We start from the raw sequence: 22,428 nt of genomic DNA, 5'->3' as shown, positions 1-22,428 counted from the left end.
GCAGTGACTGCTTTGGGCATAGAGAACCTCCCAAAAGACTCACTTCTCATTTTCTGTTCTACATCACCAGCATCAAAGAAGCAAGACCCAAACACAAAGACACCAAAGTGGCTTGGACTAACTACTAAAGTAACATCATTAGCACATAATTTGTTCTCATGCAGCAGTAGAAGCTTTCTATTTTTAATTTGTAAAACTTGTTTATTTGGGGCTGTACTTGTTCTTCATTGCTGCCCATGGGCTTTCTCTAGTTGCAGCGAGTGGTGCTACTCTAGTTGTGGTGCATGGGCTTCTTAATCGAGCAGTAGTGTGAGTCTCGGCTTTAATTACTCATGAAAAGGCCCTTGTTCTCCTACATCCACTAATGGTCAAATATCACAATTATTCTACAAGATGAATAAAATTGCTTTGTGCTTGTGGATGCTCAGTTGCTTCAGTCGTGTCCGACTCTTTGCAACCTCGTGGACTGTAGCCCACCAGACACCTCAGCCCATGAGATTCTCTAGGCGAGAAGACTGGAGTAGGTTGTTCATTTCCTTCTCCAGAAGATCTTCCTAACCTGGGGATCAAACCCAAATTTCCTGCATTTCAGGCTGATTGTTTACCAACTGAGCCACCAGGGAAAGCCCTAAAATTGCTTATTTGTTTTCTTGTATCTTTCTCCCATGGAACTGTGTCTTTCTCAAAGGAGGCTACTCAATCATTTCATCATTGTATCTCTAATTCCTCCACTCGTACATGGTGGGTCTTGTTAGAGAATTGATGACAAAGAGTTAGAAGCACATATGAGTTACTCTGGAAGATTTGTGTGTGTGTGTGTGTGTGTGTGTGTGTGTGTGTATGTTTCCAGTTGGAACTGTTCATATAAAGGAAATGCACATGGAATGTATCCTAAAGATTATGCCCCTACATTTTATGCAGTGCAAATGCACTTGCTATGAGTTCTTTATCTTCATGGATATTAAGAATATAGTTTAAAACTGACTACTTATATCTGGGCAAAGGGCTTCAGTAGTTGCTGTTCCTCCCTATACAGCTGATTCAACTCCTCAAATATCCAGTTGAGCCTGTACATAGTGGCAGCAGTTACATTAGCCTTAATCCATGAGTCAGAAAGATCCTCTGGAGGAGGAAATGGCAACCCACTCCAGTATTCTTGCCTGGAAAATGCCATGGATGGAGGAGCATGGTGTGCTACAGTCCATGGGATTGCAAAGAGTTGGATATGACTGAGCATGCACCTAAGATCCAGCTACACAGTCTGCCTGTGGTAGGTGGGATTCCCCTTCCAGAAAGAAGTTCTTGGTTATAGAACTCTGTTAACATTTCAGAAGCACTGAAGAGTTAAATCAGGTTTAGATTAACATCTCAGGCCTCATTCTCATTATTTCCCCCCAATTATGACAGCAGTTATAACAAGTTAGTAAGCAGAGGCTGGCCATGCCTTGCTCTTTACCTCTCTTCAATATATTCTTTGTTGCCTGACCTTTCTTTAACTGAGTTCTTTGCTATTCATCCTCAGGGAAAAGATAGCTACATTGGGAGAGGATAATATATTTTTATTTCACCTAATATATCTAAGGGCTTTCCAGGTGGCTTTTCAGTAAAGAATCTGGCCTGGCAATTCTGAGACGCGAGAGAAGTGGGATTAAACCCAGAAACTGACCCAGAGAGGGAAATCCCCTTGAGAGGGAAATGACAGTGCACTCCAGTATTTCTTACCTGGAGAATTCCTTGGACAGAGGAGCCTGCTGGGCCACAGTCCATGTGGTTGTAAGGAGTCAGACATGACTGAACATGCACACACCACAATATATCTAAAGAGGTGTGATTTCAACATGTAATACATTTTTAAATATTAAAGGGATGGTTTTGATTTTACTAAGTCTAATCTGGTGGGTATTTTGTCCTGGCAGCACATCCTGGTTTGGGTAAGACATATTTCAACTGTTCAATAACCACACGTGCTTAGAGACCCCATACTGGACACTTCAGGGTTCTAAGAATCGACTGCCCTTCAGCTATGGTTTGTTGAAGGCTACAGAGGATGGCAGGTAGATAGAGAACTGGTTGTAGCTCTGGACCACACATGTTAGAGGAAAGTCACTACATCTAGGAAAGAGCTCTGTTTCTCTGTTTGTAGAAGCATCAGAGTTTGTGGTCAAGATGAACTCAGTTGTGTTAAGAGCTGTGTAACTCCCAGTTTTCATCTGAGAGAGCCCCAGAGTAGGAGATGGAATTATATAGCCCGCGATGTCTTGATAGTATATTCATGTTGTCTTAGAGAATTTCAAGCCTCTTTGGTGCTCAATGATTCAGCCCAGGATGAGACAGCTCCTCAGGATTCTAGAAAAATACTGCTGCTCAGATTTCTTAATAAATGTTCATTGGATGAAAGACTGACTGAACCAATAACCCAGCTACCAATTCTCTGATACACAAAATATTTGCAGCTCTCAGCTAATGAGCTCCTACTCATTTGCATGCTGGTCTTCTGTTTAAAGTGCTCTCATATTTCATCAGAATACTTTTTTCTCTATTGTAAGGTCATAATTTTCATTGGATTATAACATAAATCTCCTTATTTGCAAGGATAAAACTAATTTATTACACTATGCACAGTGAGCTGTATTTGGATTCTCGAGTTATAATGTATTTCATCAAGACTGAATCTCAACTATGATTAAAAAGACCAACTTCATTGAAATATAATTCACAAGCTACAAAGTTAACCCCTGTTAAGGGTCCAGTTCAGCGAGTCATAGCATATTCACAGAGCTGTCCAATCATCACCACTGTTGAATGTCAGAACATTTTCATCACCTGCATAGAAACTCTGTATCCAATGGCACTCACTCCTCTTAGAAACTGTACCCAACAGAACTCACTCTTCAGCACCCTACCGCCAAATCTCATGTAGCTTCATCTCAATTGGAAAATCTCATGTAGCTTCGTCTCAAGTGGAAAAAAATCATCTTAAAGGCTGAATTGAATATTTTTGTGATTAGAAGGGACAGTGGACTTTTTCGGTGCAGTGGTTTCTACTCCCATGCTATTCTCTTACTCATTTGTTCTACAAATATTTATTCAGTAGTCTCTGGGGTATAAAGATGGAAGAGAGTAGACAGTTCTGTGTGTTTTATGTGGTTCTTTTTTGAGATAAGTTCAGAGTACACAGACTAGCTCTCTTTTCTGTGCTTGACTGCTGAAAGATCTGATACAACTCTATTTTGCATGAAGTTAGAGTCTAAGCTGCTAAAATACCATCATTTGATATCTCTGGTCCTATCACACTGTGAATATATTTTTTACAAGTTTACTTAGACTTAGAATCTAGCTTCAAACAGGAGACTGCACGATATAAGGCAAGAATTTTTGCTTTCTTCCGTCTTACACTTTGCCTCAATTCTACTCTGTTTTAGTGGAAACCCAACCAGGGTATAGCCCATGAATACCAACCCATCATTTCCTAGACTCACATCATCCAGACACACATTCCTTCCTCCTGGTGGTCCATATGTCACCTTTAAATATTCAAAACATTTATTTATTTACTGGTTAAACTGGGTCTTTGTTGCTGCAGACAGGATTTTTCTAGTTATGGTGAGTGGGGCTACTCTCCAGTTGTGAGTCTCACAGACTTCTCATTACAGTGGCTTCTCTTGTTGCAGAGCATGGGTGCATGGGCCTCAGTACTTTGGTGCACAGACCCAGTTGCCCTGTGGTATGTGGGATCTTCCCAGACCAGGGATTGAACCTGTGTTGGCAGGCGTATTCTTAACCACTGGACCTCACAAAACTACAAAACTACAAAATCTCAGATTTTGTAGTTCAGTCCTAAGTTATATCTGACTCTTCGCAACCCCACGAACTGCAGTACACCTGGCTTCCCTGTCCTTCACCATCTCGCGGTGTTTTCTCCACTGAGTCGGTGATGTCATCCAATCATATCATCCTCTGTCACCACCCTCTCCTCCTGCCCTCAATCTTTCCCAGCATCAGTGTATTTTCCAATGAGTCGGCTCTTTGCATCAGGTGGCCAAAGTATTGGAGCTTCAGCTTCAGCATCAGTCCTTCCAATGAATAGTCGAGGTTGATTTCCTTTAGGATTGACTGGTTTGATCTCCTTGCAGTCCAAGGGACTCTTAAGAGTCTTCTCCAGCACCATGGTGAGAACGCATCAATTCTTTGGCACTCATCCTTCTTTATGGTCCAACCCTCACATCCATATGTGACTACTGGGAAAACCATAGCTTTGACAGTACAGACCTCTGCCGGCTAAATGATATCTCTGGAAGTCCTCAAAACACTCTTCTGGGTGTTAATTTTTGTTGCATGAATTCTTTGATGTAGGAAAGTCTTACCTGACGGTCAATTCCCACAATACAGAGCCACTGCTAGCTCATGATTTTAAGGCTCTCCTGTATATTTGCTAATTATATTCTGTATTTATCTTCCTAAAGAGAAAGAGGTTGCCTTTAGAGTGGAGATCGGTGTGTCCCTGCCCCACAGCACCGCTGTGTCCTGGTGCCATTAACACAGGACAAATGATGGAACTGGTTTAGCTGTCAGGTAGAAAACTGTGGGTTGAGCCACCTTTTCTACTGGCTCCCATTTTATAACAAACAGTAGCTTAATGAAGGGTTGGGCCCCTGACAGCTGGTTTGGCCATGTCCCTGCCTTTGGCCTGCAGCCCAGCGCCCTCTTTTAATGGACGTGCCTCGTGTCTGAGCACCCTCTGTGCGCCTGGCTATGTGTCAGGTGTTTAAAGCATCGCCTCGTCTCCATGCTCCCCTGTATCCTCCTTTCCATCACTGTGTTTACCCAAGAATGTAATAAGTGCTTATGTTTTCTGTCTCCCTCCCTGGACTGTGAGCTCTTCACGGGCAGAGTGGAGTTTTACCCAGAGCCTGGCACACAGCAGGCTCTCAAATAAACATTTGTTATGTGAATATATAAATGAAAACACAGTTGTCAGCTGCTATCTGCCTAGCCGAAAAGACAACATACCTCTGAAACAATGAGAGAGCAAGACAACAGAGGAGTAAAGTGTACATGAAGATAGGAAGGCAAAGAAAAGTGATTTTGTGAAGTGTTGCTGTTGAACATAAGTTACATCTCTTTTCAAGCTCTTTAAAAGATGCAGATAAAACTCTGATATAAAAGCACTGATGAAAACATGTTTTACTTAGACTATATGGGTACCCAAAGTTTATTTTGTTTATACATTGTCCAGACGGGACAGAGGGAATTGGTGATACCATACAAGTGATGGAAAATCTGAGCAGCCAAACAAGGATGTTGGGGAAAGCTACAGATTATACAGATTAGTAAGAGGGGGAAGTAGAGACCTATCTGAGGGGAGGAGACAAAGGGATCTTGGGACCCAGGGGTGGGACCCACAGAGGCCTGTCCCAAGGGAACGGGAATGTGGAGGAGCCGTCCTCCAAGGTAGAACCACATGAAGGGAAAGCCCTGATTTCTCCCCAGCCACCCCCACCCCGCCCCCCACCTCAGAGCTCCTGTTGGCTGGAAACAAACCTGGGAGGGTGTCCCTGGTGCATCCTAGCTGGAGACGGGGGCAGGGGTGATGGATGTACCCTGAGAGAGACAGAGCAGGACATATCACGGAATAAGCTGGGAAAAGCAGGATGTGAAGGAAAGACAGACCTGGCTACAGAAGCAGCCTGGTTGCCTAGGCATGCCCCCACTTTCTGCCACCAGAGGGGAACTCAGAAGTAAAGACTCGAAAGAGGGACGTGAGTGCATGTTAGGTGGCTTCAGTTATGTCCGACTGTTTGTGACACCATGGACTGTAGCCCACCAGGACACTCAGGGCTTATTCTGGGTGCCAGACACAATGGATGAACTGCTTAAATCCAGTGAAACCTTGCAAGCGCCTGCAGAATTTTACCAGCAGCCAACTGGGCCCAGAGAGGTTAAGTACCTTGCCCAAAATTACACTGTGTGTAGCTTTAGAACTAGAGCTCCCTGACCAAGTTTCTATCCACCACGCTGCGCTTGAAGTGTTGTGTTCTCAAAGGTGTAAGAAATACGTCCCTTTTGGCGACACCATCAGAAGGTCAGAGCTGGTGCTGATGCTGGGAAAGCTGATGCTCTTCACCTTCTGGGCAGGCTGCCTTCTCAGCCCTACCGTTATCCTCTGTCAATGACACTCTCATTTCCTCCTCCTCACCCTCACTCCCACCTCCACCTGCACCCCCAGCATAACTATCCATTCCTAACAGCAGCAGATCTGCTCCGGGGAAATAATGGGAGAAAAATAATTGGAGTGTTACCCTGACAGTGGTATCTTCATTTCACCAGGAGATCAGCGCTATGGGAGAGGAATGATTCTTTAATGATGGATCTGCCGCTTGCAGAAAGTAGTGGGGATTAACTCTCACTGCTGAGTTAACACCCGCGTAAGTCACAGCAGACTCACTTGCTGAGAAGGCTGACTTCGGATCTTTTTTTGGTGTGAATTTGAATTCATTTAATCCTAACTTTGGGAAGCCTCAATAATAAGCAAGAAAAAGAAAAGCTAGAAGACAAATATCAATTACGTGCTGGGGTCTGTGGCATGTGTGTGTGTGTAAGGGTCAAGAGAGAACAAAATAAGAACTTTTATCCTGATTTAATATTCAATTACAGAACTAGAGCTAATGGATAAAATGTTAACATAAAATTAAGTACAAAGGAGGATAACATTATAACACTGAATAAGATCCCTGGAGTGTTATTCCTCAAATAGAAGATTACCATTTCTTAAGTCAGAACTCCAAGGAGGGCCTGTGATGAGGACAGCAAATTTGAATTGTGCTGATACAAAAAGACACATTTTAGGACTTCCCTGACAGTCCGTGATTAAGACTCTGTTCTTCCAATACAGGGAGTGCAGGTCTGATCCCTCGTCAGGGGACTAAAATCCCACAATGCCATGGAACATAGCCAAAACAAACCAAAAAACACAACTATTTAATCCCTTTGGGGCTGATTGAAATGTTCCATAATGGTCAGATGATCCCATCTGACATCATCCTGCAGCTGTGTGTGTGTGTGTGTGTGTGTGTGTGTGATATCATTAAAAGAATTTTCTTGAAGATAATAGGAGCCTCTGGAAGCCTCTAATCTGAAATACAATATCTTATTGGTGTAATTTTCAATAAATATGGTGGTTTTTGCTGGTATAAACTATAAAATCCTTGTAAGAATTTGTGTTACTAATAAAAAAACAGGAAAACCATTTTCCCCAAGGTATTTTATAATGATGGAGGTAGGAAATGTCCAATTTTATCAGTAATAATCCTCTCTCACTTGGCCCTTAAATTCCTGAAGATTCTCACAGTTGAGTTAAAAGCATGAGCTGTAGAATTTAAAATCTAACAGATCCTAATAGTGAGATGTTATTTTCTCTGGGATCATTTTTTTTTTAAACTATCCCTGGGACTTCCCTGGTGGTCCAGTAGTTAAGACTTTCCCTTCCAATGCAGGGGATGAAGGTTCGATCCCTGATCAGGGAATTAAGATCCCACATGCCTTGGGGTTGGGGCCAAAAAACCAAAACGTAAAACAGAAGCAGTATTGCAACAAATTCAAATAAGACTTAAAAAAAAAAAACAAAACTGTCCCTGTAAGTGGCTTTGTCCAGGGTAAAAATCACTCAATTTTTTTATAATGGTTACATTTACTAGAGAGCTGATTGTGATTTTTAAGTTGTGCTCTTAAAACAGCATTCAGGCTAATGCAACATATAAACAAGTGTATAAAACTCTCGTAAAGTCTGTATAACTGCCAAAATTCTTTTGCTGCTGTCTTTATGAATCATAAAAATGTGAATACATGATCTCTAGAGATGCTTAAATTGAATGCTGAATTTCACAGCACCATTTGGGTAGTTGTAGCTGGTAGGATTTAGCGAGAATTTTCTTTGGATAGTAGAGTAAGTGGCTACAAGATGAAATAGGGCCCATTCCACGTGACAGACAGATGAGCTTAAAAAAGAAGTGTATGAGCTAGTTTTTCAAAGAAAAGAAAAGAAAATTCCCCCAGATCAATGATTTACCCTCCACATTCAAGGTTTGTTTTTTGTTTTTTTACTGAGCAAAGTGGCCATCATATATAGGCAGTAAAAAGCAGCCCTCTCTGAGTGAAATGAGACCTGGGCTTTGTTCAGGTCCCACCTGACTGATTCTGGGGTCCCAGGCCACAATGATCTGCTAGTTATCTCCATGGGTTCTGCCATCATCAGCACCCTGCTCTCAAGATCACAACAAATCAGGGCTTAACATGGTCCCATTTAAAGAAAAGAGTCTGCTCTTTCCTAACCTCAGACAAACATAGGTACACTTGGTTTTACTAAGAGAATGAAAGTTTAGTTTTTACCTGCTGCTCCTGGTTAGGCAGCTTTCCTGAGCATGGATTCTCATTGCACAAGGAGCTCATGGGTTGGGGCTTTGTGCATTCTGGGGCTCCCCAGTATTCTAGGGTGTGAGTCCTCCATTTCCAGTCACATGCAAGAGAGAAAAAGAGCATGGAAGAGTCACATATAATTTGAGTCTGAAAGTGGTGAATCTTACTTCCACCTACATTCCAGTCTCCAGAATTTAATCGTATGCTTTACCTTGTAACAGGTGGGGATGGGAAATGTAGTTTAGCCAGACTCCGAGTTGGAGGAGATCAGGGAACTGATGAGTTCCACCAACTCCATCACAAGGAGGAAGGAGCATACCACAAACAAATGTTGTGGCTTTGTCCTAACAGAATCCTCCCTGCTGTTTATTTTGGAGATGAGTTATTGGTAGTTTTTGATATGGAAAAGAGCTGTGTATTTAGTGATTAGAAAATCAAGTGTGTTCAAACACAAGAAAATTTCCAGCTGACTCACATCTCCTGCAGAATGAGGCTGTGTTAAAATTATAACTGTGCTAGTGCAATGCTTCCTAATAAGGCAAGGCCAGTCCAGTTCAGCTTTAAAACTTCCAGAGTGCTCATTAGGAATGCTTGTTCATTTTGTTCTAATGACAACTGTAATTCTTTACATGACAGCACTTTCAGACCATGAGAATGGTCCTCTTGTAAAGATCATGTGAAGTGCTCACAGCTAATGCAAGATTAAGGAATTTTAACTAGGATTTGAAGTTTATACTTTGAAATGTTTGTCTTATCTCAATTAGTAAGCTTATGCAGCTTTGAAACCCCTATGAAGATTACTCCCAGTCCAAATTTTGCTGACATATAGTTTATGTGAAAATATGGTAGGAGATACAAGCTTCAGCTATAGGAACTGACAGTTCTGGATTCATATTCATTCAGTCTCTTACTTGATGTGTCAACTTGGGCAATAAGACTATGTTGTCTAATAAGACTATGCTTCCTCTTCTGTAAAACTAGGATGATATAGATACATATATTAGTATTATACTTATATAAGATTGTAAAGAGTATGATATGAGATAACATGTATAAAATTTCCTGGTTAGATACTAAGTGCTCAGTTTTTAGCTATTACGTTACCTTTGTTGATTTTAATGTTTTCACTTAAATTAGAATATATCTATTAAGACTTTAATATCTTGTTACACTTATTACAAGCTTGGTTACAGACCAAATCTATTTGTGTGGTTAAAAGTTAAACATTTGCCAAAAGATTTGCTTTGATGGTCTCTGTGTTCCTTCCACCATGCTGCTTTCTTTAAGAGACATCATAGTTTTGTGAGTCTCAGGACTAAAGGATGAAGAACACCATACCTTCTGGCATTGATTTCTTGGGCAAATAAGTAATTCAAGCAATCTAGATTTCTTCATATATTTACTTTAAAATAATGAGTCAGTATCATCTATTTACCACATAAGGGCCCCGAGAGAAATGTGAAGATGAAGTATGGGGTACTTACACAATGTATTTGCAGTTTAATAGTCAAATATAAGCCCATTTAAAGGTCACTGTGGTTAGAGGAGCAGGAGTTATTTTTATGACAAATTAAGTTTCCTTTGGTTGAGCTCTCTTCATTCATTCTGGAGCTACTTATCTACTCTTCTCCAGTAGCATACTGGGCACCTACCGGCCTGGGGAGTTCATCTTTCAGTATTATATCTTTTCCCTTTTCATACTGTCCATGGGGTTCTCAAGGCAAGAATACTGAAGTGTTTTGCCGTTCCCTTCTCCAGGGAACCACGCTTTGTCAGAACTTTCCACCACAACCTCTCTGTCTTGCGTGGCCCTACACAGCATGGCTCATAGTTCATTGAATTAGACAAGACTGTGGTCCATGCCATCAGTTTGATTAGTTTTCTGGGATTGTGGTTTTCATTCTGTCTGCCCTCTGAGGGATAAGGATGAGAAGCTCATGGAAACTTCCTGATGGGAGAAATGACACCACCCTTATGGCAGAAAGTGATGAAGAACTAAAGAGTCTCCTGATGAAAGTGAAAGAGGAGAGTGAAAAAGTTGACTTAAAGCTCAACATTCAGAAAACAAGATCATGGCATCTGGTCCCATCGCTTCATGGCAAGTAGATGGGGAAACAATGGAGTCAGTGAAAGACTATTTTTTTTTTTTTTTGGCTCCAAGATCACTGCAGATGGTGACTACAGCCATGAAATTAAAAGGTGCTTGCTACTTGGAAGAAAAGCTATGACCAGCCTAAACAGCATATTAAAGAGCAGAGACTTGACTTTATCTACAAAGGTCCATCTAGCCAAGGATATGGTTTTTCCAGTGGTCATGTATGGATGTGAGAGTTGGACTATAAAGAAAGCTGAATGCCGAAGAATTGATGCTTTTGAACTGTGTTGTTGGAAAAGACTCTTGAGAGTCCCTTGGACTGCAAGAATGTCCAATGAGTCCATCCTAAAAGAAATCAGTCCTGAATATTCATTGGAAACACTGATGCTGAAGCTGAAGTTCCAATACTTTGGCCACCTGATGTGATGAACTGACTGATTGGAAAAGACCCTGATGCTGGGAAAGATTGGAAGTTGGGAGGAGAAGGGGATGACAGAGGATGATATGGTTGGATGACATCACCGACTCAATGGACATGAGTTTGAGTAAGCTCTGGGAATTGGTGATGGACAGGCAAGCCTGGCATGCTATACAGTCCATGGGGTCACAAAGAGTCACAGACGACTGAGTGACTGAACTGACTGACTAACTTTGCTGAGTTCAGCTCTGCTGATGCAGACTGGCCAGGCTGGATGTGTGTGCTGTCTCCCCCTTCTCTCCTCCCAATGGTCACCTCCTTGAGGACAGTCACCTCCTTGGACACCTTTCCTGGCCAGCAAAGAGATTGACAGAACCCAGGAAGAAAGCAGTCCTCCTATTTGGAGTCCTATTAAGCATGAAATTTTAGAAATATAGTTGATTTTCTAAAAACTTGTCTACCATGTGTGAGGTAGAAATTAAGGTAACCTTTTGGCAGATGTTCTACTTTTAATGTCACAAATATCTTTGGTCTGTAACTAAACTTGTAATAAGTAAGTACACTAAGATATTAAAGTCTTAATAGATATACTGTAATTTAAGAGAAAACATTAACATCAATAGAGGTACTTTAATAGCTAAGAATTGAGCACTTAGAATCTACCAGGAAATTTTTATATATCTTATATCACACTCATTATTTTTTTAATTTATTTTTTAATTGGAAGAAGATTGCTTTACAATGTTGTGTTGGTCTCTGCCAAACAAGAACAGGAATCAGCCACAATGACACATATATATCCCCTCCTTCTTGAACACTCTTTAAATTTTAGTCACATTTTCTGTTGTCTTGGCAAAAATTTGATAGGCACATACCATGAGATGGATAATTTTTAATCTGATTCCCTTCCTTCCTTCCTCTCTCCTTTCCTTCCTTTAAATTATTATTATTATTATTTTTAATTCTTGAAATAGAGATTATGTACTCAAGCTCATTCTTAGGAAACAGTGGGTCTAGGAAAAACATAGGGATTCCTGGTGGCAAATAAACCCTTGAAGACTTTCAAACATAGTCACATACATTTATTAATCACCAAATCTTTGGTTAGCTCTTTATAGAAAGCTTTCTTATTTGGCATCTGCAGGATTTTCAGCCTCCCCTGATCTCCACCTCTGGCTTTCTCTACAGTTTATTAGCTCTGTTCTAAGAAACTATTGTAGGGTTTCCCAGGTGGAACTAGTGGTAAAGAATCTACCTGCCAATGCAGTCGACCCGGGTTCAGTCCCTGGGTTGGGAAGGTCCCCTGGAGCAGGAAATGGCAACCCACTCCAGTATTCTTGCCTGGACAATCCACGGACAGAGGAGCCTCATGGGCTACACTCCATAAGATCACAGAGAGTTGGACACAACTGAGTGATTGAGCACACAGACACAGGAAATGACCATAAACCACAGAAGCTAACCTCTGAGTTCTGTGTCTTTCTCTCACACGAAGGGTCTCTATTTCCCTGTCTCTCCCACTGGACGATAGATGAATTAGAGACAGGAGTAGGTCTGTATTCCTGTACCCTTGCATTTCATTCATAAGAGGAGCTCAGTAACTGCCGGTGAACTGTTGAGCAGGATTGAATTGAATTGAAAAGATCAACAAGGAACGTGGTATCGGTTGTGGCCAGGGAAGTTTCTGAGCTTGATCTGTTGCTCTGGGTTGGTGTGACAGAGGCCAGTTTTGCCTATTCTGTTTAGAATAATTGCCAAAAGATTATAATGGTTCTAGGATCTGCAGAGAAAGAATTTCAATCTCTCACATGTCCTGCTCTGAACCTGCATAAAGAGCCCAAGCCCTCCCTACCCCGAAGAGAACACTGAGTTGGTACATCTTCTCAGAAATTAACAATGACTTCCAGGAACATTTTTGGTCTTTGTTGTCTAGTCATTAAGTTATGTCCAGCTCTTTTGCAACCCCCATGGACTGTCCATGGAATTTTCCAGGTAAGAATACTGAAGTGCATTGCCATTTCCATCTCCAGGAATGTATATTCAAAGAAAATTCATAGTCCATAGTCAGTGGGAGCTATTGCTCAGTGGCTTTCCCGATAAACACATTCTGTTCTCTCTCCTACTTGCAACTCATGTATGTAAAGCATTTGGTGTGTACTTGCTATGGCATGAGGTCTCCATTTCCTTGCAAACAGGTGGATATGTGACTTTCACACTAATGAGTACCACGTGGTGTAATATAAACCCATCACCATGAAATATAGCATTTTTAGAAGGCTTTCTTGCATCAGTGAAGCCCATTTATGTTGCTCAAAATGTTTTTATCTGTCTGCTTTGATGTGGGAAATGGGCATCATTAGTAGGACATGCACGCACTGAAGAGATAAATCCTAACTCCATGCTCATTTCTTCATGGTGCTTGCAGACCCACATACATGCAGTTTTATGAATGAAAGGAGACGCTCAGAGCTACCAAAGGGGAGGAGGCAGACACTCTGAAAGACAGCTCACGTGCTCATCATCTCTCTTTTCTTCTTTGCCTTTGGGTTTCAGAGGAATTTTAATAGATGTTGAGAGGGTATTTGTGAATTTGAGTGGTCCTATTCCAATTTCCACATAAAAGCAGTAGAAGGAGGAGGATGGGAGAGAGGGCAGACAGGGTGAGCAGAGCTCACCAAGCCTCTCAGGGCGTTGTGATTTTGAGGTCAAGCATGTCTTGAACCCTGTTGGAAGTATGTTAGCCTGCAGGCATTTCAAACTTTAGCCATTCACATGAGCAAGTACTTCATTATCCAACAGGAAACTCGGCCAACTACCACCTGTAACATCTATGTCTGAACATCAAAGAAATAGAGAGGAAACAGTTTTGCCTCTATGACGTTGCCCCTCAATCCTGATCAAACACGAGAAAAGGCAGCTGAGTGATCTTTGAAGAGTGCCAGTGTGAAAATAAAGTGCCCATTTAAACATGAAGGGTATTTCTAATGGGTTGCAAGAATCACTTAATGCTGTCCAAGACTCCAAAAGAAAATTAAGAAGAGCCTCTTAGAATGTGCTTCAGTATTGTTGTTTTTCAGTCACTCAGTCATGTCTGACTCTTTGCAACCCCATCAACTGCAGCATGCCAGGCTCCTCTGTCCTTCACTCTTTCCTGGAGTTTGCTCACTCATATCCATTGAGTCAGTGATGCTATCTAACTATCTCATCCTCGTTCTCCTTTTGCCTTCAATCTTTCCCAGCATCAGGGTTTTTCCCAATGAATCTACTCTTCTCATTAAGGACCACAATATTGGAGCTTCAGTTTCAGCATCAGTCCTTCCAATGAATAGTCAGGGTTGAGATTTCCTTTAGGATTGACTGGTTTGATCTCTTTACAATCCAAGGGACTATCAAGAGTCTTCTCCAACACCACAATTCAAAAGCATCTGTTCTTCAGAACTCCTCCTTCTTTTTGGTCCAACTCTAACATTTTTTGTTTAACATTTCACATAAGGCAGAAAAGATCAGCCTTAGCAATTTTTCTACTATGCTTAAGAAAATGGCGACTACTATTTGGGGGAGTTTGAAATATTCACAATAATCACATTTAAAATTTTTGTTTTGAAGTAATTATAGACCTACATGCAGTTCTAAGAGCTAATATAAAGACATCCCATATAACCTTTATTTAATTTTCCCTAATCTTGCAGAACTACAGAGCTATAGTGCAACCAGTATATTGACAAAGACACAGTGCAGTGATTGAACATTTTCATCACCACAAGGATCTCTCTTGTTACCCTTTAATCTATCAAACAGGGCATTATCAGTTATTGTCTCTCTGGGAATTCCTTCCAGGGAGTTAACCTTGATTGTTTAGTTAGCCTCAGTCCTAGGTTCAATGGTTCTTCCCCTGGCCCACATTCTGGATCAGGAAGATCCCCTGGAGGAGGGCACAGCAACCCACTCCAGTAATCTTGCTTGGAGAATTCCACGGAGAGAGGAGCCTGGCAGGCTATAGTCAATGGTGTCACAAAGAGTCAGACATGACTCAATGACTAATACTTACCTACTTTATCTTCCCTTGGCCCATATACCTGGCACTTCATTGAAAGAGTTATGCCTCGTCCATGTTGCTATGACTCTGATTCACCCTCTTATTTTCCACAATAAAAACAAACCCATTTCTAATACTTAATCCACTGTTAGGTTTAAAAACAGTAGAATGTACAGTAGAACCTCCTCTGTCTCCTCTTTCCTAGTTGAGTTTATCCCACTCAACTAACTTTCCCAAATTCTTAAAAAAATTTTTTCCTACATGTTCAAACCTATTTCTTATTACCCCATCACTTTCTTGGTCACTGGCTCCTGCTTCCTTCAAGTCAGTGTTACTCTACTTTCTACTCTCTCTGGTATCAGATACTTATTTTAATAACACTCAAAGGTGATGCTATTTATCTGATAAAGGGAAATAAGGTAGATGGATAAGAATAGCCTTCTCTGAGTTTTCAAAAAGCAAAGAGGGAATCCTGACCTCAGATTTTCACATCATTCATTGAATCAGTGTTCCATTTAAGAGGGATTTCAAGGTAGCACTCTTTGAATGTGGAGTTAGAATGCCTTGGGGACTGGTTTGAAAGATACGATTGCTACTTTGTCCAGTGTGAACATGTATTTGTGTGACTTGAGGGCTAGAGGAAGGATTGATTATAGTGATGTTAGCACTCCAAGCTACCTCTTGTGTCACTATAAGTCTGAAGAAAAATATCGGAGAGGCATGACTACAAATATTTAAAAAGGACATCAAGGAACACAAGCCTGACCTCAGCAACTTAGGGTGTAACTAGAGCTTAGGCAGAGAAAGTGGGAAAAGGAGTCAAAATCCTAGAAAGCCGTGACAATGATGATTTCTGCCAAGTGCTTTAAGGAATATAATCCAGTGTTTGTCCTCTAGGAATACAATAATATGTATGTGCTGAATTGAAGAGGTACAAGGTCTAAACTGATTTTGAGTGAAAAATTAAAGACACTAAATCAATCATTAGAGAAAGACAATTTTCTGTTTTCCCCTCTATTCTGTAAACTCTAATTTTTATTATTTGATACTGATTATCTGATATTATTTCAGAAGCAGCAAGTAGACCATCAATTAAGTCCAATGTAAAAAAATATTACCCCATTTAGAAAGAAAGAAGAGGACTTCCCTGGTGGTCCAGTAGCTAAGACTCCACACTCCCAATTCAGGGGGCCCAAGTTTGACCCCTGGTCAGGGAACTAGAAGCCACTTGTTGTAACTAAAAATTCTGCATGCAGATGAAGATTAAAGATCCCACATGCTGCAACTAAGACCCGGTGCAGCCAAATAAGTAATAAATAAATAAATAATGAAGGAGGTGAAGGAAAGGAAAGGAGAGCTTGGGTAATCATTAGTGTTGTTCATCAACACTTGTGGTCTTTACCGGCCAGAGGTAGAATTCTACATCTTGATTCCCTAGAACACAAGCATGTATTTGGCCTGTAAATCTGACAGCTGAACCATGTCACTTCTGGCCACCAGCCTTAAGAGCAAAGGTGTGATCCCCACATGCTTTCTCAGTATGATGAGCAGTGCTACTCCACACAGGGAGGCTGTGTCCTGGGCTGAGAGCAAATCAAGTCAGCTTCTGCCAACCCAGCAAGGATATTTCATGTGAGGGAGAAATACATCTTTACAGTTTTCAGTGATAAAGAGCAGGGGATGTGTGTTACTAAAACATAACATAGGCTGTCCTGAATGTTAGAAAACTGTAAAAGTATGACTTTCACAGTGGGATGGTAGGTGTTTCTTCTTTTCTTCTTTTTGTATTTTCTAAGTTTTTCAATAATGCTTTTTAAATCTATTTTGTACTTTTCTAGAATGGGTAAATCTTTTGTAATAAGGAAATATTTAAAATAAACAGGGAAAAATAAGTTTTATGATTTGAATATATTTACAATTTGAAATATTATATTTTACTGATAAATGCATGAAATGCACAAAAATTAATGACATTTTCTTTTGTTGTTGTTGTGCCAGTTGGGTTATCCTAACACTTATGCGTAGATTGAGAAGTGTTTGAGACCAGAAAATGATGTTATAAGATACTTTAAATGTGTAACCAGAGATAGAGGAAATCATGCTATGTGGATGATGACAAGCACACGTGCAAAACAAATTTTAAAACTCACAAATCATGAGTTCCCTAACAGCAAGGAACCAAAACTGCTCCTTTTTTCCCAAGAATCTAATGGTTGATGCCATTTTCTTGAACCTGGAGTATGTTTTTGGAGCATAGAGTTTATTTGGCAAGAACTCAAAAACGAAATGTTATACTGTCATAGTATCAAAGTTTACTGTCTTGAGATAAATCTGCTCCAGCCCCTAAGAAATGCACCTCTGTGAGGGTGGTGGATCCCTTGGGGTCCTGGGAGACATTTGTGAGACAGACTATTTCTCCTTTATCTGTGGTTTGCTGATGAGATTAGGCAAAATGAGTAACAATGATGGGCATTGCATAAAAGATAGTTGTGTTTGTTCATTTTTTCTTCCCTCACTTTTCCCTGTGCATAATACACACACACACACACACACACACACACACACACACACACACAAAACACACACACCCTATTATGAATAATGCAGTCGGGCTCATTCAAAGAACATTTGCACATTAACCTTATTACACAAATGGGCTTTCCAGGTGGCGCTAGTGGTAAAGAATCCACTCCAGGTAAAGAACTCCTGCCAATGCAGGAGACACAAGAGACATAGGTTTGATCCCTGAGTCGGAAAGATCCCCTGGAGCAGGAAATGGCACCCCACTCCAGCATTCTTGCCCGGACTCCCATGGACAGAGGAGCCTGTTGGGTGACAGTCCACGGGATCACAAAGAGTTGGACATAACTGAGTGACTGAGCACACTCATTGCACAGAAGGGCCTTCATTTGAATTTGATAGAAGGGACCTGAAGAAAAGTGAGCCTGTGTCAAAACCTCAAAGTCAAGGCATAGGATTTTACATGCATTACTGTACATATTTGTTTGCCAACCTGAATGAGAAGCCAACCTCAATAAAATCCTACACCTTCAAGAAGGTAGACTAGAAACCAGGATGGATCTACAGACAACTCACAGGTCTCAGCTCTATGTTTTTTCTTTCAGTCTCTTCTGAAGACAGTGTTGCTGTCTTTGAGAACTGAGTTTCCGTAGACTAAAATTAAGACTCTAGATTTTTTTTAAAGGTTAGTATTTTCTTTGAGATTTTACCTAGTGCCTCTGCAGTATTACTTACAGGCTTTCCTTCCATTTTACCAAACTAGAAATTTAATAAATAGACTCTCAAGAGAAATAAAAACCTTCTTACTGGCCGTATTGTTACCGAAAGAGTGTGTGTGGTTTGGCTGCTCACTGCTTAAAAGCCAATAAACAGGCCAGGTTGGTGGAAAGGAAAGTTTGCTTTATTTCAGATGCTGGCAAATGCAGGGAATGTCACCCAGGGAAGGGTGACAGACAATTGTCCAAAAGCCTACTCCTCCCACCCCCACCAGTGGCAACCGGTGGGGCAAGAGCTTTTATTGACAGAAGGAGGGGGGCTACATGCAGAAATAGCAGTCAGCTCCAACAGTCATCTTCAAATTAGTCATGGGTGGTCTGACCAGCATCATCTTGGTTGTTTTAGGCAGAGTTAATCTTCAGTTCCGGGGTCCATTTGTTCCATCCCTTTGTGGCCAATTCTAGGAATTGTGGCAGCTCGTGTCCTGGGCACAGTGTGGTCATCTTGTAGTTAACTTCTCCACCTGATGTCTGAGTTTCTACAAGACAGCTCACAGGCTATGGCTCAGAATATTATCTATAGCCCTGGAGAAAGAACTAAAGGTCCTTGACTATGTTTAATGACCATATTATCATTAGTCTCCTTGGACTATTCTCCTTTGTTTCTGCATTTCTCACTTCTCTGATTAAACTTATTTTTTGACTGAAATTTTCCACAAACAAAAGGCAAGCAGAGGACATGGTGGGGGGCAAGGACCATAGGATACTGCTTCCTTTCACAACTGAAAAAGATTCTAAAACCCTGGTTTACAGATAAACTCTTTACGTTCATTCTTCTTCTACAGCCCCAGAACCCATGTGTAGCATCTAAGACAATGAATTACAGTTATTTTTAGTTCTGAATTAACAAGCTCAAGAGGCCCCAAAAGACTGAGGTTATTGCTTAGCACTCATTGCAAAGAAAAAATTTCTGGGAAAGGTCTTTCTTTTTAAGAAACCAGTGAATTTTTAGATCCCAAGCTGCACCTAAAAGAGAAAAGAAACTCTTATTAAGAACTTCTACCTTGTTGAATTTACGCTTGAAGAAGTGTGAAATCTTGACAAATGTACAAATGGGTATAAACAGTCTTCTCACCCTTACCTGATGGTTGTCATTAAGTTTTCAAAAGATAGAATAAATGAAACAAAAAATACACAAAGAGCCGCAAAATAAAGACCTTTTATTGAAATTGTCTAGTTTAAGCTTTAAAATACTACTTTGTACTCTGTAAAATGTCTCAGTGTGTGCTGAATCACTTCAGTCATGTCCAACTCTGGAGGCTTATATGCGAGCTAAGTTGCTTCAATCGTGTCTACATCTTTGCGACCCAATGGATCGCAGCCCACCAGGCTCCTCTGTCCATGGGATTCTCCAGGCAAGAACACTGGAGTGGGTTGCCATGCCCTCCTCCAGGGGATCTTCCTGACCCAGGGATCAAACCCAATCTCTTGTGTCTCCTGCACTGGCAGGCGGGTCCATTACCACTTGTGCCACCTGGGAAGCCTTTAAAATGTCTAGAAATAGAGGCAAAATTATTGTTTTTCTAGATAGAGGCAAAATTATTGTTAAGATTTTTTTTTTAAAGGTCAACCTTTAAGCACAGTTCCATGTCCTTACATTGGAAACTAGGTCTCAGTGTAGAAAATGCCCAGGGAGCCTATAGACTCAAAGGGTTCTGAAAAAAGTTAATAACTCTCTTTCCTTGTTACTAAAAAAGATCCACACAGGGCATTTCATACACTGCAATGAGCAGCCAGCAGCCTGAATAGGAGACTTCTGCTTTCACTCCATCTTGCTAACATTCTACAAAGATCTTTGTTGTGGTAAAATTGATAGCCATAATGTTTGGCAATTCGAATCACGTTAGATGTTCCTTCTTTTTTAATTCCATTAACCACAGTGAATGCAATCTTCGGAAGCCCTGCCTCAGGAGCCCAGAACCTGGTGCTGCGGGACTAGCTCAGGGTTCATGGTCAAGGTCCTTTGTTCTGTGGGTCTAGTTAGCACCCAGGGCAGCTTCTCAGTTTCTAAGCTTATGCTCTGAGCTGGATTCTAAAATTAGAAACAGTTTTAAAAGTATTTATATTTCCTATATTTAAAAAACTAAGTTTTATTTTATAAAAAGCAAATATTTGTTATATACTTATATAGTACATTATACTAATAATACACCCTTCACGTGTTCATCTGCAGAAAAAGAGGACCTCCCAGTTAGGGGAGTCTGCTAGCCCATCAATGAGCATGTGTCTGTCCCTGGAACCTACTGAGGGAGGGTGGGTCCCGGGATGAAATAAGGAGCTAGTTCTGAAATCGGTGAAAAAGAAGCCACAGATGTTGGATGTTGTCAGACTTTGAAGGACTTCAGGGAGCCCCAACTTTGAACAGCCTTTGAAATCCTTTCCCACCAGCTTCCTACACAGCCTCCATTACCCAGAAGGTTTAGTTATGGTCATGATCCCTAATCGGGGAGGGCTGGAGCAGGAAAGCAGAGAATGAGGGTAGACAGAGTCATCTTGTAGGGCTTGTGAGAACTGAAGCCTGGGTTCTCTGATGCCACGGAGAATCCCAGCCCCTTCACCATACAGGGTGCAGATGTCCCAGTGCAGTGTCAGGGGTCACATGATTGTGAGACAGGCCTGATGCACAATATCTTAGTTGTGGAGTTGCAGGGGAACACAGACATGATGGGAACAGAGGGACCCTTAATGATGGGAAGGTAGGTGTGTTTCCTCTCTCTTCCACCATTCACTGATGTTTCAGTTCCTGAGAAGCAGCAGGCCCTCTAGCAGGCGGTCCTGCTGGGCCCATCTAACCTGTGATGCGTGCTGATCACTGTGTGTTTCTCTTTTTCCACCCAGGACAGCTTTCCTGCCCGCTTTGGAGGAGTCCACTTTGTCAACCAGCCCTGGTACATTCATGCCCTGTACACGCTCATCAAGCCATTCCTTAAAGACAAGACCAGGAAACGGGTAATGAAAACAAAACCCAAAAGGGGAGGTTCAGAGGGACAACAGCAGAGCCCCTCCACTCAAACTCCCTCTTTCTTTATTTTTCACTGTGGTTTTTGTTTTTGTTTTGCTTTTCTGCACTCCCTGAGCTTTTGAGCCTCAGCTGGAGTTTTGCAAATGGCCTGGATTTAATCAATAATTTAGTGGCACTGGGTTAGTTTAGAGTCCTGGTGACAAACCAAAGGAAGCGTTGAAGGCATGCAAATGCCAGATGCCCCCTTTACAGTAAATGCTTGTGGGAGATGCCAGGTCAAACAGCTTCCTGTTCACCGAATATTTTAAGAACTTACATTTTGTCCTGTGAATGTGTTATCTCTATGAAGAATGTTAATGGTTTGCCTTTCTCCCCGTGACTCTTGGGTCATAGCTGCCAGCTCCATCACCCTTGAGGCCGGGAATGCATTCTTCTTTAGAAGTAATAATGCTCACAGGAAAAAGGCTTTTAAAATCTTGATTGCATCAGCTGATGACATTTGGGAAGCCAGCATCCTCCAGCAGATTCTCCGCGCCCCCCCCCCCCCGCCCCCCTGGCATTCTGATTAGCGGAGAAACCCAGCCTTCTTTAACTTCTCTGAATCTCTGTTTCCTCATTTATAAAATGGAAAAACTAACACCCACATCACAGAGTGGTTGGGGTAATTTTATGAGACACACAGCATAAAGTCATTCTGGTAGGAGAGATTCCGGAACACCCATTTCTCTTTCCTATTTAGCTCTCTTTTCTTATAAGCTTTCTGATTTCAGCTATCACCTAGCTCAGGGACACCACCTCTTAAGGAAACAAGAGTCAGTCTTATAGCACCTTATATAGGCCGCTGGGCTTCCCAGGTGGCACTAGTGATAAAGAATCTGCCAATGCAGGCGACGCAAGAGACATGGGTTCAATCCCTGGGTTGGGATGATCCTCTGGGAGAGGGCATGGCAACTCATTCCAGTATTCTTGCATGGAGAATCCCATGGACAAAGGAACCTGGCAGGCTACAGTCCAAGGGGTTGCAAAGATTCAGACACGACTAAAGCAACTTAGCTCGCATATAAGCCTCTATGCCCCAGCGACTCCATCCTGGGGAAGAGCTCAGAGTACTCAGAGGAGAATGATAATGTGGGGGATCCCTCCCACATATACACACTCTGCAGGGTTCCCAACTCCTAAAGCTCAGCTGTTTCCAGATCATTAGGAAAC

General features: G+C 41.5%; 1 protein-coding gene across 1 annotated transcript in view; it reads left to right on the top strand.

The window, feature by feature from the left end:
- Positions 1 to 22,428, top strand: part of CLVS1 (clavesin 1) — a 144,165-nt gene that overhangs the window by 92,700 nt on the left and 29,037 nt on the right. Inside the window, exon 3 of the mRNA XM_065902649.1 lies at positions 21,096 to 21,206. Within this exon, the coding sequence (XP_065758721.1) occupies positions 21,096 to 21,206 (111 nt within the window). The remainder of the gene's footprint in view (positions 1 to 21,095; positions 21,207 to 22,428) is intronic.

Source organism: Muntiacus reevesi, chromosome 12 (genome assembly GCF_963930625.1).
Source record: "Muntiacus reevesi chromosome 12, mMunRee1.1, whole genome shotgun sequence".
NCBI classification, from domain to species: Eukaryota; Metazoa; Chordata; class Mammalia; order Artiodactyla; family Cervidae; genus Muntiacus; species Muntiacus reevesi.
This window is presented reverse-complemented; position numbering and strand designations above follow the sequence as displayed.